Source organism: Ictidomys tridecemlineatus, chromosome 14 (genome assembly GCF_052094955.1).
Source record: "Ictidomys tridecemlineatus isolate mIctTri1 chromosome 14, mIctTri1.hap1, whole genome shotgun sequence".
Classification (NCBI taxonomy): domain Eukaryota; kingdom Metazoa; phylum Chordata; class Mammalia; order Rodentia; family Sciuridae; genus Ictidomys; species Ictidomys tridecemlineatus.
Genome location: NC_135490.1, coordinates 13,191,982 through 13,219,529, shown reverse-complemented (window position 1 = coordinate 13,219,529; position 27,548 = coordinate 13,191,982). Strand labels below are relative to the sequence as shown.

General features: G+C 45.2%; 1 protein-coding gene across 5 annotated transcripts; it reads left to right on the top strand.

Moving 5' to 3' along the window:
* Nucleotides 1-27,487, top strand: Npm2 (nucleophosmin/nucleoplasmin 2). 5 transcript variants are annotated; one of them, XM_078030919.1, is made up of 11 exons: nucleotides 1-1,131; nucleotides 5,533-5,627; nucleotides 6,058-6,146; nucleotides 6,312-6,397; nucleotides 6,525-6,650; nucleotides 20,124-20,228; nucleotides 20,721-20,814; nucleotides 21,731-21,906; nucleotides 22,137-22,171; nucleotides 23,735-23,768; nucleotides 25,581-26,186. In XM_078030919.1, the coding sequence occupies exons 3-11, from the start codon at nucleotides 6,092-6,094 to the stop codon at nucleotides 25,677-25,679; spliced, it is 810 nt and encodes a 269-aa protein (XP_077887045.1). In that variant the 5' UTR covers nucleotides 1-1,131; nucleotides 5,533-5,627; nucleotides 6,058-6,091; the 3' UTR covers nucleotides 25,680-26,186. The 5 variants fall into 5 exon arrangements, with proteins under 5 accessions (XP_077887045.1, XP_077887046.1, XP_021584773.3 ...); XM_078030920.1 differs by lacking the exon at nucleotides 25,581-26,186 and adding an exon at nucleotides 23,872-24,161 and having other exon boundaries at nucleotides 5-1,131; XM_021729098.3 differs by lacking the exon at nucleotides 20,124-20,228 and adding an exon at nucleotides 27,296-27,487 and having other exon boundaries at nucleotides 7-1,131; nucleotides 25,581-25,632.
* Nucleotides 27,488-27,548: the final 61 nt, after the last annotated feature.

Genomic DNA, 27,548 nt, shown 5'->3' with positions numbered 1-27,548 from the left:
AATGTCTACATTAAGGGATTCTTGCCTTTAACTGTTTTCTGGATCCAATACCTTTACCTTGGGTGCCTTAGATACTCTGAATTCAGTGGTTGTTAGCCACTTTAGTCTGTTTTCAGAACCAGTGGATCAACTAGAGGAAGCAGCTATCAGACAATTGGACATGAGACCATCAGGGTAGAGGATGGCATCAAGTTTGGAAAGTACTCCCCTTCCTCAGAACATAGTTCTTGGGAAAATTTAATGTCGGTCCTTTATGATGTGTTCATTTGTCAAATACTGAGCATCTATAAATAATTTTCTGATTGTCGGCAGCGTAAAAGGAAACTCAAAGCAGAAAATGTCACCTGCAAAGCAAATTTATTTCCATTCTTAGGTGTAAGATCCCTGATAGTTCAAACTGGCTTTAAAATACAGTCAACAGGTGATGCACGCTCCAGAGGCTGAGGCAGGAGGAGGAACAAAAGTTTTAAAGCCAGTGTCAGCAACAGCAGGCACTAAGCAATTCAGTGAGACCCTGCCTGAGCTGTTCTTAAGCCGTCCCCTCCCTACCAATCAAACCAGGCTCCCTAGGAGCCGGGACCCGACGATCTCGGTACGTCACGATGGAAGTGTGAATTCTGGGTTGCGGGAGCGTCCGCACAGGCGGTAAGTGGAGAGAGCAGGTGGAACTATGCGAGTGACGCCCTTGCGGAGTCCCCCACTGCCTGGTGCAGAGCGGTTAAGCCCATACAAGCGCCGCAGACTTCTGCGGAAAGGAAAAGAGCAGAAGGCGACACGGTCCCGCCTCACCCTCACGAAGGAAAAGGGGAAACGTTCACGCCCAACAAGCGACCCCGCACTCTTGTTGGCGCTGCCCCAACAACCGCCGGCTCGCGGACCCGGAAGTGGTTCTGCGCGCCCCTTGCGTCGGGAGCGGCGGTGTCCCCGTGCGTCTGCGCACACCATCTCCAAGCTCGCCCTTTGTGCGGCGTCCTAGACAAGCCCGGCTGTCCTGCGCAAGCGCAGTCAAGGACTCGGTCCTGCGGTAGGTTTGAGTTTGGGACACCGTGTTTACCTGCTCTGCGAAGTTCCGAAGCCACTTGTCAAAGCAACCTAGTGAGGAGTCTTTCCACCCCGGTGCGCTTGCTAGGAGTTAAGTTCGCTCGCACCCTGGAATAGGGCTGGGGGACGGAGGTGGGGACTTCGTCGCTGGCTGGGAAGACCCCGGTGGAGCAGGGCGACCGAGAGGGATGCGCACCGTGCGGCCAGGAGCGCGGGAAGAACGCCGAAGGGGCACCCAGGCGCACGCGGCAGGGCTGGCCAGTCGAAGAAGGCACGGACGCAGGCATGAAACGTCGTCTGCCTTCTTAGGAGTTTCGGAAATAGGACTAGAGAGTGCAGTCCTGTATGTGTCTAGATGAGGGGTGGAGCACGAGAGGTGACATTTGATCCTAAAAGCTCTTAATTTCCAAAGCCACTTGTCAAAGCCACCTAGTGAGGAGTCTTTGTTTAACCCATCAGCTAGTGGGTAATACATTGGAACAAGGCAAGGGTTGGGAAAAAGGAGTGGAGTGGGATTAAGGGAAATGGAGGTAACTGAGCTCTGTGACCAGCTGGATTTGGAGAGTAAAAGATGATTCTTGCTTGATTCTCAGGTTCCAGAATAGAGCGGCCGCTAAGTGAAGAAAAGAGGGATCCAGGGCAGTACAGCTCCTGGGTATTGTAGAGAAGGCGGGCGGGGGGGGGGGGGGGGGTCTTTGAAGAGTCTCAGCGAAACTCTGATCCCAAGAGGATTTCCTGCTTTTGCACGCAGTGCCTGAGAGACATCAAACTGAGGAAATAATACCAAACACAAAAGTTCAGTAGGCGGGAGCACTTCCCAACTCATTTTACCAAATAGGCATCTCCCAAGCCGAAACCAGAGATTAAATGAAAAAAGCAAAACAAAGAACCCTTTAGAATATCATATTTTATGAATCCATATAGAAATATAAACAAGGCAAATCCAACAATATATAAAAGCTACCTTGACCAAATGTGATTGATTTATCTAGGAATCAAGGTTGAAAGCATTAGAAAAACAACAATAAATTTAATTTACCATATAAACAATATTAAGGAGAAATAATAGATGGTTTCAGTAAATTAAAAACATACCATGACAAAATTCAATTTTTATTCGTAATTTTTTTTTCTCAGTGCAGGGGCAGTTTACCACTGAGGTACATCCCTAGCCCTTTTTAATTTTTATTTAAAAATTGAATAAAATGGCTCACTAAATTACTGAGGCTGGCCTCAAACTTGTGATCCTCCTACCTTCTGAGTTCATGCACAGACAAGCACCACCATACCCAGCTATTAATGAATTAAAAATATAAAAAATTTTAAAAAGTTTAACAAGTGCTGGGGTTGTGGCTCAGTGGTGGAGCACTTGTCTCACATGCATGGGGAACTGGGTTCAATCCTCAGCACCACATAAGTAAATAAAATACAGATATTGTGCGCATCTACAACTGGAAAAAAAAGGCTTTAAAAAAACTTTTAACAAACTAGCAATAGAAAGAAACTTTCTGGTTTGGGGTGGGGGTTGTTGTTTTTGTTTGTTTTCTTTTTGTTTTTGTTTTACTTTTGGCTGAGCTGGGGATCAAACCCAGAGTCTCATGTATGCCACCGTGCTATAGCTCCAGGTCCAAAATAAATGTTCTCAAACTGATAAAGGATATCTACAAAAAGCCTATCACCAACAGCACAGTAACAGGTGAAAACTAGAGTTTCCCCAAAAGCCAAGAAGGTAAGCATGCCCATTCTTACCACTTCTATTCAATATTTTACCTGAGGTCCTAACCTGATCAGTAAGGCACAAGAAGGAAAAGGCACACTGATCAGAGAGGAGGAAGTAAAACTCTACTCACAGATATCATGACTTAGGGTACAAAAAAGCAACTGGGACTAATAAGCAAGCAGAAAACACAGAATACAAGACTAATATACAAGAAAAGCCACAATTGTGTAGAGTGCTTGCCTGGCACACATACAAGAATCTTCATTTGATCCTTAGCAACACACAAGTACACATACACAAACTGTAATTCTGTATACTAACAGCAATTTGAGGAAGACATTTTTAAATATATACCATATGCTGTGGCATCCAAAACATGAAGTATGTAAAAATAAATCTGGGCTTGGGATGTAGCTTAGTGGGTACAGAGTGCTAGTCTCACATGCACAAGGTCCTGGCTTCAATCCCCGGCATCACAAAAAATAATAATAAATAAATAAATTTAACAAGATAGATGTCAGGGCTGGGCACAGTGGCTTGGGAGACTTAGGTGGGAGGATCTCAAGTTCAAAACCAGCCTCAACAACTTGGGGAGGCCCTAAGCAACTTAACGAGACCCTGCTTCAAAATAAAAAAGGTTGGGAATGTGGCTCAGTGGTTAAGCACCCGTGAGTTCAATCCCTGGTACAAAAAAAAAAGATACAGATCTGTACTCTAAAATCTACAAAACACTGCCAAGGAATATTAAAGATCTAAGTAGACTGTAATGTGTTCATGGATTGAATAACTCAAAACTATGTCAGTTATCCCTATATTGATCTTTGCATTCAATAAAATCCCAATAAAAATCTCAAAAGGGTTTGTTAAAGAAACTAGCATACTGATTATAAAATTTACATGAAAACGCAAAGAATCTGGAATCACTAATGCATTTTAAAATAGAATAACAGAGCTAGCAGACTTGTGATTTCAAGATTTTCTGTGAAACTAGAGTTATCAAGACATTGTGGTACTGGCCTTAGAGCAGGCATATAGATCAATGAAACAGAATGAAGTCCAGATATAGACCAACTTTTACAGCTGATTTTCAGCAAAGGTAAAACAATAGGGAAAGGATAATATTCAAAATTGGTGCTACAGCCAGGTATGGTGGTGCACACCTGTAATCCCAGCAGTTTGGGAGGCTGAGGCAGGAGGATTATGAGTTCAAAGCTAGACTCAGCAATTTAGCAAGTCCCTAAGCAACTCAGCGAGACCATGTCTCTAAATAAAATATATAAAAGGGCTGGGGATGTGGCTCAGTGGTTAAGCACCTCTGAATCGCTGGTACTAATATATATGTTGGTGCTAGAGGAAATGGATATGCCATTGGGAGGCAGATATTGATCGTCACCTAAGAGTATTCACAAAAGAGTATACTCAAAACATTTCATAATGTTTCAATTTAAGCCAGATGTCTTAACAAACCAAAACCATTAAAAAAAAAATGGGTTTCATCAAATCTTGAAAAGATACTATCTAATGGAAATGAAAAATCTTTGAAATACATAATTTGACCCAAAACAAGCATACAGCATATATAAAGAATATCTACAACCCAATAAAAAGAAAACTCTTTTAAAATAGGCAAAATAGGCCTAGGGTTGTGGCTTAGTGGTAGAGCGCTCACCTAGCACATGAGAGGCCCTGGGTTCAATCCTCAGCACCATATAAATATAAATAATTAAAATAAAGGTATTGTGTCCAACTACAAAAATATGCAAAGTATCTTGGTGTGGTGATGCATGCCCGTATTCACAGCAGCTTACACAGACTGAGGCAGGAGGATCGAGGACCTAAGCCACTCAGTGTGACCCTCTCTGTAAATAAAATACAAAAGGGGATGGAGATGTTGTTCACTGGTTAAGCATCCCTGGATTCAATTCCTAGTACAAAAAAAAAAAAAACCAAAAACAGGTAAAACAATGACTAGCATGGAAAGAATATCATACTGTATATCACTAGGCTGTAGGGTTGTTGCAAAGAATAAATATGATATATTTATGTACTCAAAATAGTACCTGATCTCTGAAGAGCACTTACTACTGATGATTTTCATTACTTCATACTGATGGTTTGCATTACTTCAATACAATTTTAATTTGTATTGAGTTTCAGCATCTATCCATCTTTAAAAGCTATTTATCTATATGTTAAAATCCATTTGTATTTAGGACTTAAAAATAGGCAAAATACTTGAACAGGAATTTTTCAAATGACTGTATACACAAGACCAGTAATTGCTTTAGAAGATGCTCAATATCATTTTTCATCAAGGAAATACAAATAAAAACCACAAATTAAATATCGCTAGAAAATCAAATACATCCACTGGAATGGCTAAAGTTAGGAAGAGTGACAATGTCAAGTGTTGACAAAGATGCAGAGCAATCAGAATCCCCACACTTCGCAGGCAGAGATGAAGAATGGTGGCCAATTGGAAGAAGGAGCATGCACTAGGCTTAGTGAATCCCTGTGGCTGTGACAGTGGTTCTCACTGAGTGGTCCTGCACCAGCAGCAGCGGCCTCACCTGAGTGCTTGTTAAAGATGCAAATTCTCTTGGCCCCACTTAGACCTCTTCAATGGGAAATTGAAGGTCAGGCCCAGCAAAGTGTGTTTTAATGAGCCCTCCAGGTGATTCTGAGGCACAGAGGAGGAGAGAATAGGATGGGGGAAAGGACTGCTTCTTGGATGCTGATTGGACAGCTCCCCTTCCTCTTCCCCTTCCCAGGCTTCTTTAACAGCCTGGTGTGGGCATCAAGCCCTCTGGTGAAGGGGGACGAGGCTGAAGTCAGTAGGACAACCTATGACCTGAGCAACAGCAAGGTGAGATTCAGGAGGGGCTGAGGAAGGCTGGGACCCAAGACATGAGTAGCATTAAGCCCAGACTATCCATTCTGTCTGTTTTCTGAGACCCCCACCCCAATGAGTTCACACACACCCTGGCACCCTCCCACAGGGCTGGGAGGGCTCAAAAAGTGATCTCACAGCAAGCTGGGCTTGACAGAACCGCCTTTCTCTCCCGGGTACTGCTGTTTCGGGTCTGGGCTGTCCTCATCTGTAGGGCCATGGATACTTGTCTGTCCTCCCGGAGTTTATAATGAGCCCTTGACCATGGCGCCACTCTTAGGCTGCAACCAAGGCCTCATCATCTAACCCTGCTGGCCCATGGGGCACCACTCAGCTGACAAAGAGTAGTGCTGAGTACCAAGCAGGGTCCCCAGACCTTGACTCACCGCAGGCGCCCTCATTACAGCTGCCCGGCCACCCCCACCACTCTGCTCAGCGACATGAGTCGCCCCAGCATCAGCAGCACAGCTGAAAAAGCAAAGACCCTGCTCTGGGGTGAGTGAGGGCCAAGAGCAGCTCCGTCCACCCTCCCTGTCCCCAGCAGAGGCGGGATGGAGGTGCTGTAACCCTCCCCTGGGGGTGGGCTGCAAGGGAGCTTGGAGAGTTCTCATGGGCCCCCCAGCCCCAGCCCCACCCCCACCTGTCCCTCTCCCTTGGCAGGTAGTGAACTAAATCTGGAGAGGCGAAGCTGCACCTTCAGACCTCAAGCGGAGAGGAAGGAGAGCTGTAGGCTGTTGCTCAATGCGGTGGGTGCCCCTCAGGGAGGGGAGGAAAGAGGGAACAGAAGGGATTCTCTGTTCCCAGTGAGCGACAGTAGAATTCCAAGATCTGCTCTTGGGGTGATGAAGTGCTTCTGTTTGCCACCACCCTCAGATTTGCCTGGGGGAGAAAGCCAAAGATGAGGTGAACCGAGTGGAGATCGTGCCCTCGACAAACCAGGAAGACAAGAAGACGCAGCCCATCACCATTGCCTCACTGAAGGCTTCGGTCCTACCCATGGTGAGCCTTTCCCCACAGCTGCCTCCACCCTGCTCAGGACCTCATACACCAAAAGTCCTGCTCTACTGCTGGAGAAGCAATTTAGTCCACCACTCAGAGCCTGCTTTTCGTCTCAGCTTCAGGACTTTGGGCAAGTCAAATAACTTCCCTTCAAAAATTCCAGTTTTAAACCAGGCACAGTGGCACAGGCCTGTTATCCCAGTGGTTTAGGAGGCTGAGACGGGAGGATCATGAGTTCAAAGCCAGCCTCAGCAACAGAGAGACACTAAGCAACTCAGTGAGACCCTGTCTCTAAATAAAATACAAAATAGGGTTGGGGATGTGGCTCAGTGGTCAAGTGCCCCTGAGTTCAATTCCCACTACCAGGGGGAAAAAATTCCAGCTTTAGTTGGGCACACATTTGTAATCCCAGTGCCTAGGGAGGCTCAGGCTGAAGGATGACAAATTCAAGGCCTCACTCAGCAACTTTGCAAGACCCTGTCTCAGAAATAAGAAGTGCCCGAAATGTGACTCAAAGAGCTCCCCTGGTTTCTACCACCTCTATCAGAGAAGGGCAGGTTACAGCTTTAAATTGCTAGTGAAAGAGACACTTGGTACGCATATTGGTTTTATATGCAGAAATTTTCTTGTTGTTTTTATTTTTTCCAGTGCCAGGGATAGAACCCAGGGATTTGTGCATGCTAGGCGAGCACCCTACTCCTGAGCTACAGACCTAGCCCCAGAAATTCTCTGTTTCTAATAATTTATCTTAGCTTTTCTGTACAATTAAGCAGTGTTTGTGAATAATGTCAGTTTTGTTGTTTTTTTTTTTTTCCTTATTCTGTAATCCTACTACACCCCTGCACTGGTGAGGGTCTCGGAGGTAATACAGATGGACTTGTGTTCTGATAAATGCAGAGTGGAGAATGGTTTACTACACCTAACCACCTTACCATACTGCCCAGGGTTGGTTATTTGCCTGCAGAATGTGGGGCTGACAGGGCCACAGCTCCTTGCAGTTACTCTCCATCAACAGAAAGGATTGAACCATGTGTGACTAGGCCTGGAAAAAGTCCAAAGTGAGTATTCAGATATGGTTTCTATTGACGTGTGCGGCTTTCATAACGCTTTATGAAATGTGAGTTGAACCATCGTTAAATCGGGGATTGTTTGGGATAAATGTAAGAATAGTTTTCTTCCTGATTTTTTGTTGTTGTTTAGTCTGGGTTTTTTTGTTGTTGTTGTTGTTGTGTTGTTTTGTTTTTGTTTTTTTGTACTAGGAAATGAATTCAGGGACACTTGAGCACTGAGCCATACCCCCAACCTTTTTTTTTTTTTTTTTTTTTTTTGAGACAGATTCTCACTGAGTTGCTAAGGGCCTCACTAAGTTACTGAGGCTGGCTTTGAACTTCTGATCTTCCTGCCACTGAAATTATAGGTGTTCTTCCTGTGTGTTTGTTTGTTTTAAATGCTTCTAATGCTCCTTTATTAAGTATGAAGTGTTTGGCAAATACCCTTTCCAAGTTAAGAAAGCCCCCAACTAGTCCTGCTTTGTTTAATAAGAAAACAATTTTTTAAAAATTAAATTTTATCAAATGCTTTTCTACTCTTATGATCCTGGGATTGTTATTCTTTATTCCATTAATATAGAAAATTATATTAATAGAATAATATATGAATTTCTTTACATTCCTGGGATAAACACTACTGGATCACATAACTTCTAGATTTGCTTTGCTAATGTATTATAGAAGTATATTTACATATTTACCTTCTATACTCTTAAATGAGATTGGCCTATAAATTATCTTTTTGGGAATAAGGCATAGTAGCCTCATGAACTGAGGATGAAGTGTTCCCTCCCTCTGTTCCCTGAAACAGTGAGCAAAAGTCTATGCTTAGTAGTCCTTGAATCTTTGGGATTCCCATCTGTAAAACTGCCCTCACACCTACTTTCTTCTCAATCTACAAACACTCCCTAGAGGGTTTCACCCAGTCTCTTGGGTTTCAAAACCCTCTAGACAAATGAAGACTTTGAAACCAGTTTCTGTAAACCCAATATCTCTCTCTCTCTCTCTCTCTCTCTCTCTCTCTCTCTCTCTCTCTCTCTCTCTCTCTCTCTCTCTCCTGATCCTATCTCCAACTCAATATATTTAGTAAAAGCCAGGTGCGTGGCTCAAGCTTGTGATCCCAGCTATTTGGGAGGCTGGGGTAGGATGATCACAAGTTCAAGAACACCCTTGGCAATTTAATGAGACCCTATCTCAAAAGTAAAAATAAAGAGCTAGGGATGTAGCTTAGTGGTAAAGTGCCCTTAGATGATTCAATTCCCCAGTACCAAATATATATATAATATATAATATATATGTACTTACACCAATGTACATATGTATATACCTATATATTTAATAGAAATCTAATAGATCTCCCAAACCTAACATGTGTAAGCCCAAATTCTTGATTTTTATCTGTAATCCCCTGCCCATCTTCTCCCAAATAGCTGTTCTTCCAATTAATCATACAAAATGTCTTTGTCTCTCATTCCCTATCTTACCTGCAAACAAACCCTATTGGCTCTACCATTATAATATACCTGACCCAGTCCTGTCTCGCCACCTTCCAGCTATACCCTGGTACGGGTGACTGCACTTCCTCCTTTATTTTATTATGGGACCTCCCCACTGGTCTACCTTCCTTCCCCTACAGTTATTCTCCTGGGGTAGGCACACACAGGGCTGAATCTAGTCCACTGCCTGTTTTATAGGTAAAGTGCCATTGGAACTCGGCCACACTCCTTCATTTCTATATTGTTCTTGGCTGCTTTGCCTCCATAACAGCAGAGCTGGATAATCTCAACAGAGACCACACAGTTTGCAAAACTAAAATATTACTGAGCTAGGTAGGGTGGTGCATAGCTGTAATCCCAACAACTCAGGGGGCTGAGGTAAGGAGACTGAAAATCCAAGGTCAACCTAGGCAACTTGGTAAGACCCTATCTCAAAATTAAAGTTGGGGGTGGATGTTGGGGATATAGATGGGGGGACAGTGCCCCTGGGTTCTATCCCCAGTACCCCCCCCCCAAAAAAAATCTGGCCCCTTACAGAAAGGGCTGATCCATTTTGTACAAAGCTGCCAGAAAGATCCCTCTGTTTGTTTATTTATTTATTTTTATTTGCGGAGTGTGGTGCTGGAGATGGAACCCAGGGCTTCACTGCATGCCAGGCAAGCATCTACCACTGAGCTACACTCCCAGACCTGGAAAGATCCTCTTAAACACAAGTGAGATCATGTTGTGTCAATGGCTTCCCATTCTACTCAGAGTAAGATTCGAGAGTTTAAGCTGGGCAGGGTAGCACACACCTGTAATTTCAGCAACTCCCTAGGCTGAAGCAGGAAGATCACAAGTTTGAGGCCAGGCTCCATAATTCATTGAAGCCCTAAGCAACTTAATGAGATGCTGTCTCAAAAATTTAAAAAGGGCTGGGAATGTGGCTCAGTGGTTAAGCACCCCTGAGTTCGATTCCTTGTACAAAAAAAAAAAAGTCATGTAGCCCAGCTCAAAGCCCTCAGCAACCTCCTTAAACCTGTTCAAACCACATTGGTTTCCCTAACTCTACCTTTGAAATAATTTGGAGCACTCTAACACTGAGCTACATCCTCAGCCCTTTTGTTATTTTGAGACAGGAGCTTGCCAAATGGTAGAGGCTTGCCTAGATCTTGTGATCCTCCTGCCTCAGCCTCCTAAGTCCCTGGGATTATAGGTGTGCTTCCCCATGCCCACCCCCTGAATATCTCTAAAATGCCAAGTGCTCACCCTCCTTAGCATCTTTACCTTGACTGGTTCCCCCTGTGTGTTCCAGGGCTTGCCTTCCCACTTGAGTCCAGTCTTGGTTCCCATGTCATCTCATCTGGGAGGTCTTTCTTGACCACGAGCAGCATGGCCTCTTCCTGCCTCACCCATGAGTCCCCCCCACACACACACACACCATGGGACCCATCACTAGCATCAGTTTTCATTTGTGCACTGTCTTTCTCCCCAACCAGAATGTAAGTTCCAAGAGAGCAGGGCTTGTCCTGTTTAGTGTGCTGCATTATCTGTGAAGCCTACGTAATAGTGCCTGCCATAGCGTAGGAATTCCATGTACCATGAATGAGTAATTAAAAGAATGAATTATATAGAATTGGTATGATTTTAAGCTATTATGATTTATCTAATGGATCCATCCAAATGTTTTTATTTCTTTGAATCAGTTTGTCAGCTGTATTGAGGTAGAATTCAGGTCATGCCATTTAACAGTGTTAAGTGCACAACTGGATGTGTGTGTGAATGGTTTAATTGTGTGGCCACAACCACAATCAAGGTAGAGAAAATTCCCATCACTTTCCAAAACTTCCCTCTGCCTCTTTGGCAGCCCTTTCCACCCATGCCTGACTCTGTCAACTATGGATCTACTTTCTACCACTGTGTTCTTCATTTTCCAGAATTTAACTTAAATGAAATCGTGTAGTATGTAGTCCCTTGTGCCAGATTCTTTCATTTGTCGTAATGCTTTTGAGATTTATCCGTATTGGTAAACAGTCACGTGCCCCTTTCTGTGTTGGAGTAGCACGCCATGCTATGGCTCCATGTCATGTTTGTTGAATAACCTATTTATGGACATCTGGGTGGTTCCCAGTGTTAAACTATCATGAATAAAAAATGCCATGACTATTCGAGTGTAAGTCTTTGGGAAAATGTTCCATTTAGCTTGAGCACAATGGTGGAAGTGAATCACTGGCTCCTATAATAAGCATATATTCAACTTTATACCAAATGGCCAGTTTATTTTCCAAATTGCTGTGTGATTCTTGAATTCCTACCAGCAAAGTTTGAGGAATCCAGTTGTCCCTTTTTACAACATACCTCTCACAGCTCGTGACTCTGTTGGGCATTTGTCTATCTTCCTTGGAGAATTGTTGATTCAAGTCTTCGTTGTTTTTTTTTTTCCCCCTTTGGGTTTCAGGTCAATTATTTTAAGATTTGTCTTTCTGCTATAGTTATGCTAGTTCTTTCTATCCCTTATTAGATGATTTGCAGTATTTTGTTCCATTCTGTAGATTTTCTTTTCACTTTCCTGCTATTATTTGCAACAGAGAAGTTTTTAATTTTTATAGAATCCAATTTATTTTTGTTTCTTATGTTGCTTGTACCTTTGGGGTTGAATCTAAAAACTATTGCCTAGTCCAAGGTCACAAAAATTTAAACCTACAACTTCTTCTAGGAGCTTTAGAGTTTTAGTTCTTAGATATCTAAGTCTGTGATCCATTTTGAGTTAATTTTTGTATATGATGTGAGGTACACAGGTGGGATTTTGTGTGTGTGTGTGTGTATGTAGTCCTGGGGGTTGAACCTAGGAGTTAGCACATGCTAGGCAAGTGCTCACTGAGTTACATTTCCACCATTTTTATTTTGAAACAGCATCTCACTAAGTTGTCCCACATGGCCTTGAACTATATAATTCTCCTGCCTCAGCCTCCTGTGTAGCTGGGATTTCAGGCATGTGCTATGGCCCTGGCCAGATGGGCTTTTTAAATTTCATTTTGTGATTGTTCATAACTAGTCTACAGCTATACAATTAGTTTTATATTATATGTCTTTGCTAAATTTATATATTAGTTCCTTTGAATTTATGTGCATATTCATGTCATCTGTGAATAAAAGTTTAACTCCTTTAGTTTCCGTATGCACACCTCTGTGCCTCTGTGTGTATTTCTGGCCAAACTTCACTGATTGGGACCTTGAGTATATTGTTGACTAGAAATGGCAAGAGCAGGACCATCCTTGCCTTGTTCCAGGTCTTCAGGGAAAGGCAAGCCATCTTCCCAAGATGTCCTGTACCAGGTTGAAGATGTTCCAACTATCCTACTCTTCTGAGATATTTTATCATACTTGGCTATTCAATTTTGTCAAAGTATTCCTTTCTGTATTGAGGTGATATTTTTCCTCCTTTGTTCTGTTATTTGGCAAATTAAATTCGATTTTCAGTCCATTATATTTATTGATCACTGTACTTTCCTGGAATGAGCCCCATTTGTCATATTATCCTTCTCTTTATTGCTGGATTCTATTTGCTAATATTTTATTAAGGATATTTGTGTCTGTTGATGAGCAACATTGTCTGTAGTTTCTTTTTTTCATCTGGTTTTAGTATCAGGCTAATGCTGGCCTCCAAATGACAGGGTATTATCTCCTTTTCTGTTTTTCTGGAACAGTTCATATAAATTTGGTAGAATGCATTATTGAAACAATCTGGTTAACTTGTATATGTGTGAGAGGGAGAGAGACACAGGGTCCAACTCTGTTGCCCAGGCTGGCCATGAACCCGGGCTCAAGTGATCCTCCTGCCACAGCCTCCCAAGTAGCCAGAACTACAGATGTGTGCTGCTGTACTCGGCTCCGATTGACATTTAACAGGCTAAAGGGCTCTCATGGATACAGGACTGTTTGAGTTGTAGGTCTTTTCATGACAGGGCTTCATTGTGTCTTTTTTTTTTTTTTTTTTTTTTAAGAGAGGGAGAGAGAGAGAGAGTGAGTGAGAATTTTAAAATTTATTTTTTAGTTTTTCGGCAGACACAACATCTTTGTTTGTATGTGGTGCTGAGGATGGAACCCGGGCTGCACGCATGCCAGGCGAGCGCGCTACCACTTGAGCCACATCCCCAGTCCTCATTGTGACTTTTAAGAAAATTTTTCATTTTATCTAATTTGTCAGATTTCTTGGTGTAAAGTTGTTCGTGACATTCCTTTGTTTTGTTTCTGTTAGCTGTAATGACATCTGCTCTTTGGCTTCTGATATTGGTAACTTGTTTTTCTCCTTTTTTAAAGCTTGTCCAGAGATTTAATAGTTTTACTAATTTCCTTCAAAAACTACTTTTTGCGGGGCTGGGGCTCAGTGGTGGAGCGCTTGCCTAGCGTGTGTGAGGTACTGGTTCAATCCTTAGCACTACTTACAAAATAAATTAATAAACAAAGATATTGAGTGTCTCTCTAAAACTAACAGAAATTTTTTTAAAACTAGCTTTTGGTCCCATCAATTTTCTGTTTATCTCCTTTCATATTTTTATTTCCTTCTCTGTTTTGGATGGAGTTTTCCTTTTTGTGGGTGTGGGGGTGTGTGTGTTGGCACTGGGGACTGAACTCAAGGTGTTTAATCCCTGAGCTACATCTCCAGCCCTTTTTAGTTTTCATTTTGAGACAGGGTCTTGCTAAATTGCTGAGGCTGGCCTCAAACTTGTGATCTTCCTGCTTTGCCTCCCAGGTCGCTGGGATTACAGGCACGCACCACCCCACTCGAATTCGCTTACTCTTGTTGTAGTTTTTGTTTTGTTTTGTTTGCAGTGCTGGGGCTTGAACCCAGGGCCTCACATGTGGTAGGCAAGTACTCTATCACTGAGCTACATCCCTATCTCTGCTCTGCCTTTTTTATAGTTTATAAAGGGAAAAACAGCCAGGCGCAGTGGCACACACCTGTAATCCCAGTGGCTCCAGAGGCTGAGACAGGAGGATCACAAGTTCAAAGCCAGCCTCAACAAAAGGGAGGCACTAAGCAACTCAGTGAGACCCTGTCTCTAAATAAAATGCAAAATAGGGCTGGGGATGTGGCTCAGGGGTGGAGTGCCCCTGAGTATAAAAGGAAAAACATATTTGTGTGTATACATACATATATATTTACATATACACACATATATACAAATGTATACACATATATTCTACCATATAATATATTATACTATATAATAGGTATATTTAGGTCTTCTTTTTATAATACAAGCATTTCAGGTCATGATGTTCTTCTAAGCATCTTTCTAGCTTCAATACATTTTGATAAGTATTGTTTTCATTTTCATTCAGTTCAAATCATTACCACTTTCTTTCATCAGCCCCTGAAGTATTTTATGAATGTGTGTATTTTTAAATTTCCAAATAATTAGGCATCTTCTATGATGCTTCAGTTGTTTCATAGCTTAATACCATTGGGTTCTGAGAATGTAATTGGTAAGAATTCAATCTAAAATGTAGTGACTTGTTTTGTAGCCAGAATATATTCTGTCTTGATGAATATTTTGTTTACACTAAAATGAAAAATATATGTGTTGCGTTGGAGGTGAATTGCTCTATATCAAGTTAGATAACAGTTCTGTTTATTTTATACAAATAGGCAGGCATGGTATCTCACACCTTTAATCCCAGTGACTCAGGAGGCTAAGGGAGGAGGATCACAAGTTCAAGACCAGCCTCAGAAACTCGAATAAAAAAAGGGCTAGGGATGTGGCTCTATAGTAACATGCCCTGGGTCCAATCTCCAGTAGCTGTACCCCACAAAAATAGTCAATATCATTTTTGTTGAGTGCTGGGGCTCAAGACGAGGGCCTCACATATACATGTCATTGAGTCCACCACTGAGCTACATCCCCAGCCTTAATATAGATCTTTTGATTAGTGTTTATGTGGTGTATTCTTCCTATTCTTTTCATTATCATTTTAATTTATGAGTTACTTAGGACCTCACTTTTGCTGAGGCTGGCTTTGAACTCACAATCCTCCTGCCTTAGCCTCCCGAGCCACTGGGATTACAGGTGTGCACCACCGTACCTGACATCATTTTACTTTTACTCTCTATATCTTTATACATAAAGTGGGTTTCTGTGAGATAGGATATAAGTGAGTTTTACTCTTTTATCCAGTTAGATGTCCTTTCCTCCCCCTGTACTGAGGATTGAACCTAGGGGCACTCTACCACTACTTATAGTCCTAGATCTTTTTATTTTTTATTTCAGCTCAGAATCTAAGTTGCACAGGATGGTCTCAGTCTTGTGACCCTCCTGCCCCAGCCTTCCAAATAGTTGAGATTACAGGTGAGTGTCACTAATCCTAGCCTATACCATTAACATCTCACATAATTTATCAACCTGGGTGTAAATGTATCATGTTGCTATTTGTTTTCCTCCATCTATTTTCCTTTCTTCCTCTCCTAGCCGCCTTCTTTGAATTAATTAAATAGTTTTCATGAATTTTTTTTTTCCAGTGCTGGGAATCAAACTCAGAGCATCAAGCAGGCCAGCCAAGCTCTCTACCACTGAGCCATATCCCTGGCCCTTTTATGATTTTTTTTTAAAGCTGCCTGTGTAGGCCAGGCACAGTGGTGCATGCCTTTGATCCCAGTGGCTTGGCGGGGTGGAGGCAGGAAGATCCTGAGTTCAAAGTCAGCCTCAGCAATTTAGCGAATCACTAAGCACTCATTGAGACCCTGTCTAATAAAATACAAAATAGGACTGAGCATGTGGCTCAGTGGTCGAGTGCCCCTGAGTTCAATCCCTGGTACAGAGAGAGAAAGAGAGAGAGAGAGGGCGGGCGGGGGGGGGGGGGCTGCCTGTGTAGTTATAGTATAGATGGACACAATACCTTTGTTTTGTATGTGATGCTAAGGATCAAACCCAATGCCTCACATGGGCTAGGCAGGTGCTCTACTACTGAACCACAACCTCAGGCAATGATTAAACTTTTATCTCTACCATTAGCCACTTAGCTATATACTTAATCATTTTTTCTGTATGTGTGTGGCTGTTTTAGGATTTACAATTTGCATCTTTAATTTACAATAATCTACCTCCAAATAATATTCTTCCTGTTAATGTACTCTAAAAGACTATTACTGGTGAGCGTGGTGGGTGGTGTTATGCCTGTAACCCCAGCTACTCAGGAGGCTGAGGCAAGAGAATCATAAGTTCAAGGCCAGCCTCAGCAATTTAGTGACATTTTGTCTCAAAATAAGAAATGAGAAAGAGGGCTAAGCTTGGCCCAGTGGTACACACCTGTAATCCCAGAGATTAAAGAGGCTGAGGCAGGAGCTTAATAAATTTGAGGTCAGTCTCAGCAACATAGTGAGACCCTGTCTCAGAAATAAAATAAAAAGAACTAAAGATGTAGCTCAGCAATAGAACATTCCTGGTTTCAACACCACTTTCTACTGCAATTTAAAAAAAGGAGGAGGAGGAGGAGGAGGTTAGCTCAGCCTATTTCCATCTCCTACCTCCTGTCTTCTGAGGTAGTGTTATAACAACTTTTACCTGTCAACAAAGGCTATAAATTCTGTACTGCACTGTTACATTGTTTTACCGTTACATTGTTTTAAAGGCTCTAAGGGGATTATAAATTAAAGTATCTCGTTTCTAGTATTTGTTTACATATGTACCATTTTGGATACTTTTCATTCCTTTGCATAGATTCATGTTTCCATGTTGTAACATTTTCTTCTGCTTCAAGGACTTGAAAGTTTCTTGTATTGTAGGTCTGCTTCTGATGAGTTCTCTCAGCCTTTGTTGTCTGAATTTTCATCTTGCTTGTTCTTTCTTTTTTTCTAACATGGGATTGAACCCAGGGGCACTTGACCACTGAGCCATATCCCCAGCCCTATTTTGTATTTTATTTAGAGACAGGGTCTCACTGAGTTGCTTAACGCCTCGCTTTTTTTTCTTTAAGAGAGAAAGAGAGAGAGAGAGAGAGAGAGAGAGAGAACTTTAATATTTATTTATTTATTTTTTTAGTTTTTGGCGGACACAACATCTTTGTTTGTATGTGGTGCTGAGGATCGAACCCAGGCCGCACCCACGCCAGGCAAGCGCGCTACCGCTTGAGCCACATCCCCAGCCCTAACGCCTCACTTTTGCTGAGGCTGGCTTTGAACTCGCTTTACTCCTGCCTCAGCCTCCTAAGCTGCTGGGATCATAGGCTTACGCCACCATGCCTGGATCATTCACTTTACTTTTGAAAGACATTTTAGGTCGAAGCTAGGCATGGTGGCACACACCTGTAATCCCAGCAGCTTTAAATAAAATAGGGCTGAGTGTGACTCAGTGATAAGGGCCCCTGAGTTCAATCTTCAGTATCCCCCCCCAAAAAATTTTAGTTTGAAATTTTTTTTCCCTTTCAATACTTGAAAAACTTTGCTTCATTTTCTCCTAGTTTGTATTGTCTGGAGAAATCTACTCATATCTTTATCTTGATTCTTTGTAAGTAAAGTTGCCCTCCCCTGCCCACCCGGCTGCTTTTAAGATTTTTCATTTTATCATCAGACATGGTAGTACAGCCTATAATCCCATCAACTCAGGAGGCTGAGGCAGGAGGATCTCAAGTTCAAGGCCAGGCTCAGCAATTTAGTGAGACCCTAAACAACTTAGCAAGACCCTGTCTCAAAATAAAAAGGGGAAGGGTTGTGGCTTAGTGGTAAAGCACCCCTGGATTTGATCCCCAGTACAAAAAAAAAAAAAAAAAAGACTATCTTATCTATTCTTTGGTATTTGTTGATACCTGACATATAGACAAATACATGGTGGTATCGTAGGATTCTATGTGTGTCTGCTAAATCAAGTGTATTAAGCATTCAAACCTGCGTTACTTTTTAAATCTCCTTGATCTATCAGTTACCAAAAGAAGTGTGTTAAAATTTGATTATTCTTGTGGATTTTCAGTGGATTCTTATAATTTTATTGTGTGATGTATGTTTATTTTTTAATTAAAATTTTAAAAATAATTGCAAAGTTAGTCCCCAACTTGTAATGGTTCAAATTATAATTTTTCAACTTTACAACACACCATGATTAGATGCATGTTGGACCTTCCCCATTTAGTTTCCCATGTATTAACCTTTCTTTCATATTTTTGTCTTTTGTTTTTTGTTTTAATTTATAAGATTTTAAAATTTTTTTAATCTCTCATAGTTTTGAAATCTCTCCTTTACCTCTTACTAGGTAATTAATTAATTATTGTTACCTGGGATTGCACCCAGGGGTCCTTAACCACTGAGATACAGCACCCTTAGCCCTTTTTATTTTTTGCTTCTAGACAGAGCTGCACTAAGTTGCTTAGAGCATTTCTAAATTGCTGAGGCTCACTTTGAACTTGCGATCCTCCTGCCTCAGCCTCCCAAACCACTGGGATTACAAGCATGCACCACCATGCCTGGCTTGTACTGAGTAATTCTTTACAGCATCCCTTCATCTTACTAATTTATATATATATATATATAATTAGTTATAGTTATATAGTTATAGGTGGACTCCATATCTTTATATTTATGTGGTGCTGAGGATCAAACCCAGTGCCTCACGCACACTAGGTGAGCACTATACCTTTGAGCCAGTACCCCAGCCCTGTCTTACTAATTCTTGCTTCCACTGGCTTATTCTATTTTTTTACCATTTGATCATTTTATTTTAATGCTCCTATTTTTCATGGCCTTGTGACTGCATTTGCTTCTTACTTTCATGGGTTTTTTTAATGGTTCTGATTCCCACTTTTACATTTATAACCAGGTTTATTTTGAAGTGTTCAGTCATTGTTCTCCTATCTGGACTCCTTGGTTGTACTAACCTGAAGTTCTTTGCCTCTTTCTGCTAATTCCGGCAGGGTTGTTTCTCGTTTGAGTTGTGACTTTTCATGGTGAGCTCATCCTCAGGGGTTTGGTTTGCTTGTTCTGCTCTGAAAGCTCTCCATGTGGCCTGGGCTTGGGAGTTGTTCCAGTGGAGTGGTTTTGTGTTTGCATTACCATTTGCTCTAGAAATATCCCAAGGCTAGGATTTTGTTCCAACTTCCTGCCTGGCAGTACCCACCGTGTGAATGCAGCCTTTGCGGGTGTGAGAGACACAGCTAAGGGTTTTTAGGTTCTCCCAGCACTGGCACTTCCGTTATCTTTCTTCAATTCTGCCTAGTGGGTTTGTTGGTTTTAGGGGGTTGGTTTGGGGTTTTTTTTTAGGCCCCAATCCTCAACATTCCCCATAGCCCTTGTGTTAAGACCTCGGAGGGGCCTTCGCCTCCTTGTCGTAGGCTGGAAACAATTTTTGGTGGAGCAGTACTGAGAATTGAAGTCAGAGGCACCCAACCACTGAGCCCCAGCCCCAGCCCTATTTTGTATTTTATTTAGAGACGGGTTCTCACTGAGTTGCTTAGCATCTCACTTTTGCTGAGGCTGGCTTTCAACTCACGATCCTCCTGCCTCAGCCTCCTGAGCTCCTGGGATTACAGATGTGCACCACTGTGCCTAGCTGGATCACAAACTCTTAAGTTGGTCTCTCTAACCCTTAGCTTCCTCTTCTGTAAACAACAGTACTTCTATCATGGGGGTGTGGGGGGGTAGATTTATGTGGGATAAAGCAAGTAAAATGCTTAACCATACCTAACACATGGTAGAAGCTCAAAAAATACAAGTTGTTGTTATTCTAGAAGAGTTGGGCCAGGTGCAGTGGTGTGTTCCTTTCGTTCTAACACTCAGGACACGGAGGCAGGAGGATCACTTGAGCCCAGGAATTCAAGGCCAGCCTGGGCAACACAGTGAGACCCCTGTCTCAAAAGAAGAAAAAAAGAAATTTGGGACATTTGGAAAAGTATAGATAATAAATACCGTACTTTCCTCCGACAGTTATCACTTAGTTCTTTAACTGTTTCTAACCTTTATTCAGATGTATATCCATATATTTCTCATAAAACCAAAGCTGTACCGCATGTCCCACGTGGCATTTTCACATTTGGTCAACACGTTACTCGGCTCAGGCTGCCCTAACAAGGTACCGGAGACGGCTTGATTTTTCTCAGTTCTGGAGGTTGGACGTTCAACAGTAGGTGCCCAAGTGGGTGGGCTCTGGTGAGGGTCCCCTCCTTCATGGGCAGCTCCCTTCTCAGTGTGAGAGGAGAGATGAGCCCTCTGGTATCTCGTCAGGGAGCCATCTCACCAGAACCCTCCACACCTTTCGCCTCTGGGTCCTAACCATGAATTTGCGCAAAGGAGATCCCAAGTCAGACCACAGCCTTCAGACTTCTCTAACAGCTGCCCCTCATCTTGGAAGGCAATCTGTGGTCTTGAAGCGAGATTTTAAGGCTCCCATCTTGGACAAGGCCCACCTCAGCAGGAAGGGAGCAGGCACCAAGGTCCACACAGCCCATGAGCATTTGTGGTGGGAGGAGCATATCTGAGTATTACCAAGGCCAGCCCACAGCAGCTGCCAAACCTCAGTGACCCTGTCTCCTGTGCTCCTGTCCCCACATCCCTTCCACTGCAGGTCGCCATGACAGGAGTAGAATTTTCTCCTCCAGTTACTTTTCACCTCCGGGCTGGCTCAGGGCCTGTGTTTCTCAGTGGCCAGGAATGTTATGGTAAGTATGAGGTTGGTGGGCAAGTTTGAGGGTATGGTGCCAAACAAGACTAGGGACACACTGGGTACTCAGACACTTGAGAGATTCTTGAATTGGGGGACAAAATCGCCAAAGGCAACAGGATCACCTGGAGCCTGAAGTGGAAGGCCACGGCAAGTGTCCTGGCCCCAGGTCCTCTGTGGGCCTCAGCCCCTCATCTGTAGCTTGAGAATGGGGCCTCCCTTGGCTTCATCTTTGAAGAATAGTTTCAAGAATAAATGAGGTGGTCAGAAGGAGCACTTAGCAAAACACCTGTACACAGGACCACCCCAGACCTGGCTGCTGGTTCAGTACGAAGCTGTGCAGTGTAGCAAACAGCTCGGTATAACCTTGTTCCCTTCAAGACCCCTTCCGCTGGCCTCTTCTCTGTCCAGCTGTGCCTCTCTCTCAGGGCACTCTCCTCCCCAAAATCCTCTGGCATCTCCCACTTCCCTTAGGCTAAGGGCATTAGTCCTCTCGTGAGGGTGGAACCCCAAGACCTAATCACCTTCCACTGGGCCCCAGCTCTGCTCCATCCCACCAGCTCAACTGTGCCATGCTGGGGACCACGTCACCAGCACTGGAACCTGCTCGCCCTCTCTGCCCACCTTCATGCTCGCCCCTACCCCTTCCTAATGGTGTGTGGTCCTCCTGCCTTGCCCTCTTTCTCCCATGCCCACCTTCTGGGGGCTTCCAGGGCCCCACGCCCCACCCTGGCCCCCACTTTGTGGAGGAGAAAGGCCCTGGGCAGTGGGTAGGCTAACACCTTCAGCTCCATGCAGGATCTCCTCAGGACCACACTTGGGGCACAAGTCTTGGGACAGGAGGCAGGTGTCACCCAGCTACTCAGAAGCTCTGCCACTCCCCTACCCCTGCCCCTTTGCCCACGCCATCACAGAAACTTCAGACATACCCTGGGAAGAAGAAGAGGAGGAGGAAGAGGTGGAGGAGGAAGAGGAGGAAGAAGAGGAAGAAGAGGAAGAGGATGACAACGAGGCAGATGTGTCTCTAGAGGACACACCTGTCAAACAAGTCAAGCGGCCGTCACTGCAGAAGCAGACCAGCGTTGCCAAGGTGGGGGAGGAGCATGGCTGCTCTCACTGAGGTGGGACCCTGCATAGGACCTGGGAGGGACTGGGCTCCAGCATGTGGCCCAGGCTCCCAAAGAAGCCTGTGGGACAGGCTAAGGCTACCGCCACCAAGTCCTGCCAGGTGCTCAGCTGGGACTATGTGGGGCTTGGGAGTCTGCTCCAGCCCTGGGTCCTTCCCTGGCTCTCCTAGTAATGCTTGGTTTTGGTTTCCAGAAAAAAAAGCTGGACAAAGAAGAGGAGACAGAAAGGTAATTCTTTCCATCTATTAAATTCGCCAGAAGTCGTTGGCTGAGGTGTGTTGTGCTGGAAAGAGCAGGCCCAGCAGGCATGTGTGCAGTGAAGGGACAGCCCTCTCAAAGGCATGCAGGTGTTCTCTTCCCCTGCAAGGAATCCTGTTCAAGATGTGGGAGAGGGGCTGGGGCTGGGGCTCAGCGGTAGAGCGCTGCTTGCCTAGCATGTGCGAGGCCCTGGGTTCCATCTTCAGCACCACATAGAAATAAAGGTATTGTGTGCAACTACAACTAAAAAATAATTTTAAAAAATATGAGAGAAATTATACACATGGCACGATTCAAATACTAGTATTCAAATACCATCGTGGCATTATTCAAATACTAGTAAAAGCAGCCAGGCATAGTGGCACACAGCTATAATCCTAGCAGCTCAGGAGGCTGGGGCAGGAGGATTGCAAGTTCAAAGCCAGCCTCAGCTGCTTAGCGGAGGCCCTAAGTAACTCACTGAGATTCTGCCTCTATATAGAATACAAAAAGGGGCTGGGGATGTGGCTCCATGGTTAAGTGTCTCTGGGTTCAAAATAAAATAAAATAAAACTAGTGGAAAAATGCAAGCATTATAAATGTCTACTAACATAAAAGTTAACTAAATGATGTGCCCTCTTTCCCTTTCTCTTTTTTTTTCTTTTGATCCTGAGGAGTGAACCACAGGTACTCTACCACCTCAGAGCTCCACCACATCCCTTTTTTATTTTATTTGAGAGAGTACTGGGGACAGAACCCAGAGGCATCTTTTACCACTGAGCCACATCCCCAGTCCTTTTTTATTCCTTAAGACGGGGTCACACACAAAAAAAGGGGGGTCTCACTAAGTTGCTGAGGCTGGCCTCAAACTTGTGATTCTCCTGTCTCAGCTTCCCAAGTAGCTGGGATCTCAGACATGCGCTACCATGCCTAGCCACATAATGCTTTTGAAACTTATAACGAGAAAGTATTGGTAATTCAAAGAAGAGGATATCAAACTATTTTTATCTTATTTCACATAGTTTTAGAAAGTTTATTGAAGTGTTACTATTGGTGGGAAGTAAAGAAAATTATAACTTATTTTTTTTTTTAATTTTTAGTTGTAGGTGGACACAATGCCTTTATTTTTATTTATTTATTTTCATGTGGTCCTGAGGATCGAACCCAGTGCCTCACCCATGCTAGATGAGCACTCTACCACCGAGCCACAACCCCACCCCCTATTCTTTTATTTATGTGTGATGCAGTTAGAATTATTTTTACATTTTTATATTATCCTGGGAAAGGCAGGAAGACAGGGCCATGCAGTGGTCATTCAGGCCACTTCCCTGCTGTCAGAAGGAAAAAAAAAAAAAAAAGGTTGTTTAATAAAAATGGACAGGCAGGACCCTGGTGGCAGCCAGGGTGCAATGGACCCAGTAGCTTCACCTCCCCTGGCCCAGGCCCCTGTCTCCTGGAACCATTCAGGCTCAGGAGGACCCAAGCTACTGGCATCAGGCTGAGCTCTCTTGCCCACCTGTGACCCCAATTCTTGCCAACCCCACCCTATTCCAGGTCCAGCCTTCCAGAGAAGAGCCCTGTAAGAAAGGTGAGTGGCACAGGTGAGGCTGCCTCCGGGAGCCTCTGGGTTCTGGGAGGCCGCCCAGGCCAGGGAAGACAGTGGAGACGGGAGCTTTCCCTCATCTTCACAGGCCAAACCCACAGTCAGATCTAAGAAGCTGGGTTCCAAGAAGTGAGGAGTCAGGATGGCCTCGCCCCAGGGACGGAAGAAGGGCCGCAAGCCCACCGCACAGAGGGTCTTCCTCCCTCTGTGTGCTGGGTGCAGATGTCTCCCTACCAGCCCCCTTCACCTGAGCCTCAATGTGACAGGGTGTTGTGAGGGCCCCACAGGAGCCTGGCACCCTGAGCCCTGCGGTCTCAAGAGGCCCTGGAGAGAAGAGCCCGAGAGCACAGGGCCACAATAAAGTTTGCTTTGTCAGGACCTCTCTCCTCTTTCCTGGGTCAGACTCCCCGGCTACAGCTGTCCATGTGCCCAGTAGAGGGCAGCCTCGAGCAGCACACAGGCCCTGAGGGTGCCCAGGGCACTGGGGCCAGGCCCTCAGCCTGCCAGCTGCGCAGAGCTTCAGGATTTACCTGCTTGTGCTACCAAGAAGGGCCTGTCCCCAGGGCCCCAACTCCCTTCTTCCCCCTGCCCTCCTCCTGTCAGGCAGCTGTCAAATGTACAGAGCACCCACGGGAGTGGGGGGAGCAGCTCAGGGGGCCTTATTCTCTCAGCCTTCTTCTGGGAGGATGCTGAGCCCCATGGGCCACTTGAACAAGGCCCAGAAAGTGTTGGAGTGAAGCCAATAGACAGCAGGGAAGTGGCCTGAATGACCACTGCATGGCCCTGTCCTCCTGCCTTTTCCAGGCCTGCTGCAGTGGCTTTGGGTTACTGACCCTGGCTTAGCTCCTGATGCAGGCAGGCATGCAGGTGGCTCTCCTCTAGGGACTGCACTTGCAGGGCTTCTGCAGGGTTTCTCCCAGCATGCCGTGGGCCAGGCCTAAAGCAAGGCAACAGAGAGCTGCCCGGGAGCCCCAGGTGCAGGTCCCAGGAGGTCAGGTCCTTGAACACCTGCATGGGAAAGTCAGCAAAAGGCTTGGGACTCTGGTCAGTTCCTCGGGCCCTTGGTAGGCAGCTAGTGTTCACTGAGCCTGGTTTTGGCCACAGCCATACAGGATGGACAAAACCAATTCCTTACCCTCAAGTCGCCTCTGATATAGTGGAAAACAAAAGTCAACACTGTAATTTCAATAACATTCAATGTTTTGAAGGAAGTAAATAGGTTAATTTCCATGGTAGGAAGGGCCATTTGGTTAGGAAATATGTGAGGAGCTTCAGAAATTGAGGACAGGAATTATTTAAGTCCAACCAGGTACTGTGGCACACAACTGTAATCCCAGAGACTTGGGAGGTTGAGGCAAGAGGATCGAAAGTTAGAGGCTAGCCTCACCAACTTAGTAAGGCCCTAAGCAACTTAGACTTTATCTCAAAACAAAAAAATAAAAAGGGCTGGGGATGTGGCTCAGTTGTAAAGTACCCCTGGGTTCAATCCCCAGTATCCCCCAAAAAATTAAGTCCCAGTAGTCATCCCACCAAAAAAGAATTAAGTCCAAAGGACAGTCCAGCAGATGGCTGAGCTTCTTCATAGTGGAAGGTATGTGGCAAAGACTTCCTCCCTTCCCCCAGCTCCAGGCGAGAGCCCTGGGGGTCCTCACAGGAGGGTTCTGAACAGATAACCAGCGAGCATCTGATTCTTATTTGCAGACACACAGTAGGTATCAACTGGCAAATGGGGGTCAGTCTGCATTCCTAGGGCGCCCTTTGCCCTTCTCCCTTCCCTAACCCTCCCGCTTTCAACAGGAAAAGGGTGAGCTGGGACTGAAGCAGGAGCTGACAAGTGGCAGATATGCAGGTGGGCTGTGTTTGCAGCAGCTGGCTGTTGGGAGGAGCAGGCGCTAGACAGCCCCAGTTGGGGGGTGTTGAACTTGGCACTAGGGGGTGGAGATTAGCTGCGCAGCCAGGCTACTTCTCACTTCCCTTATCACCTCCTGCAACCCCCCCACCACCAATGCTAATGAGCTGCACCCTTCTCCCCTCCTCCTTCCCCCCCTCCAGTGAAGGACAAAGTCGAACAAAGTGTAGGTAAACTGAGGTTGAGCCACGAGGGTCACTGCCCCCTTCCCCTGTTCTTGCAGCACTTTAGACTTTTCAGTCATCTGAAAAACCATCACAAATCTCAGCTGACCTTCCTGGTGGCAGTTCTGACAACATTAGTAGTGGCCATTTCCTTTTATGAACTGGGAGCCTGAGACCAGAGAAGGAAAGGGACTTGACATGGTCACACAGCTGTGAAGGCCAAGCAAGGGGATAGGAAAACACCCAGGTCCCTGCCTACAGCACACCAGGCCTTGTAGCTCCCCAACCTGGGGCACACCACTGACTCTCCCCTGGGGGCAAAGGAGCAAATTGAACCAGAAGCCAGGCCTCCTAATGCCAAATGGACAGGACAAGGAGACAAAGAGATCTCACCCAGGAAGCAGGCTACTCTGCCATGCCCCAGAGCCCCCTGGCACCAGCCTCGGCTGAGTCCCAAAGCCAATCTTGACTGCTAGCATCTGTTACCATGGAGACCTGGGCTGAGATTGGGTCAGTAATGGCAGACCCTGTCCCCACCCACAAGAACCTGGAGCTCAGGCTTAGAGGCCTAGAACAAATCCCACTGTCCCTTGGGTGAATGAACCCTAAGGGCATAAGGTAGAATCCCCCTCCCTGTACCAGCGGACACCACTGTGGAGCATCAGGGCCTGAGCCCTGTGAAAATGTGCCTGCAATCCCACCTGACCCCTGGGTTGGAGGTTGGCTGGAGGTGGCCTCTAACACCCTCTCTGGGAGCTGATGGGTTTGGGCATGAAGGCAGAGGTTCCCCAAGGGATCAAGACAGAATCTGATGGGGAGAGACACTGGGGTAGGTTCCTGGAAGAGGCAGAGACTGAAACAGGCTTAGAGTAATGGGAAGAATGTGGAAGAGGAGTGCAGAGGATGGCTCAGCAGGGGGCGAGAGGCGGGCGGGTTGGGGTGTGGTCAGGGAACTGCAGGCACTGTGCTAGGATGTGCGCATCTGGCCTTTTGTCATGCACCACCGTGCCAGCAGTGAAACACGAGGTGAGTCACCAACCCACTGAGTCTCATCTGTGGAATGATGGGTTGAACCAGATCGTGAAGCTCTAAAATCGCTTCCAGTTTTGATGCCATTTGAATCTGATCCCAAAGCCCTGGATTCCCCAGGTTACTTGAGCCTCCACCCTCCTTAAACCAGTTCTGGCAACTTACTCCTGGGCCCCCTGCTTGGGGCTTAAGCCGGGGGAGGCGGAGCTGGACAGCCCCCTGCTGGAGCTGGACCGAGCCCGGGCGGGGGCTGCTTGGCTTGTTTGTGTGTGGGGCCAGGGTGGCAGACCACTTTGTGGATTGCTGAAGCTCAGGAAGGTGAGAGGAACCTGGAGGTGAGAGTTTCACCCTAAAAGTCAGCTCCTTAGGTAAATGAACCCACACCTAGCATTTCCCTTCTCCCTTCCCAGGGCACCAAGAACTCCAGGGAGTCAGAGCTGAGACCTGGGCTTCTCTCAGAGACCCCCTCCTGCACTCCCCACTCCCACTGTCACCAACGTCCCCTTTCTGTAGGGGGGAGACAGCACAGAGCTCCCTGGCCATCAGCTTTCAGGACCTCCCTGTCACCTTAAAACACAGAAAGGCTTCTGAGCCCTGACAAGGAAGCCCTACGGGGTTGGGGCTCTGGAGGGCACGGCCCACAATCAGAGGAGAGGGTTCATG

Excerpts from the sequence above, each read along its gene's own strand:
- Npm2 (XM_021729098.3), top strand. The coding sequence starts at position 6,092 with ATGAGTCGCCCCAGCATCAGCAGCACAGCTGAAAAAGCAAAGACCCTG. Across the intron at positions 6,147-6,311 it reads AGCAAAGACCCTGCTCTGGG|GTAGTGAACTAAATCTGGAG; the intron begins GTGAGTGAGGGC and ends CTCCCTTGGCAG. Across the intron at positions 21,907-22,136 it reads AGCAGACCAGCGTTGCCAAG|AAAAAAAAGCTGGACAAAGA; the intron begins GTGGGGGAGGAG and ends TTTGGTTTCCAG.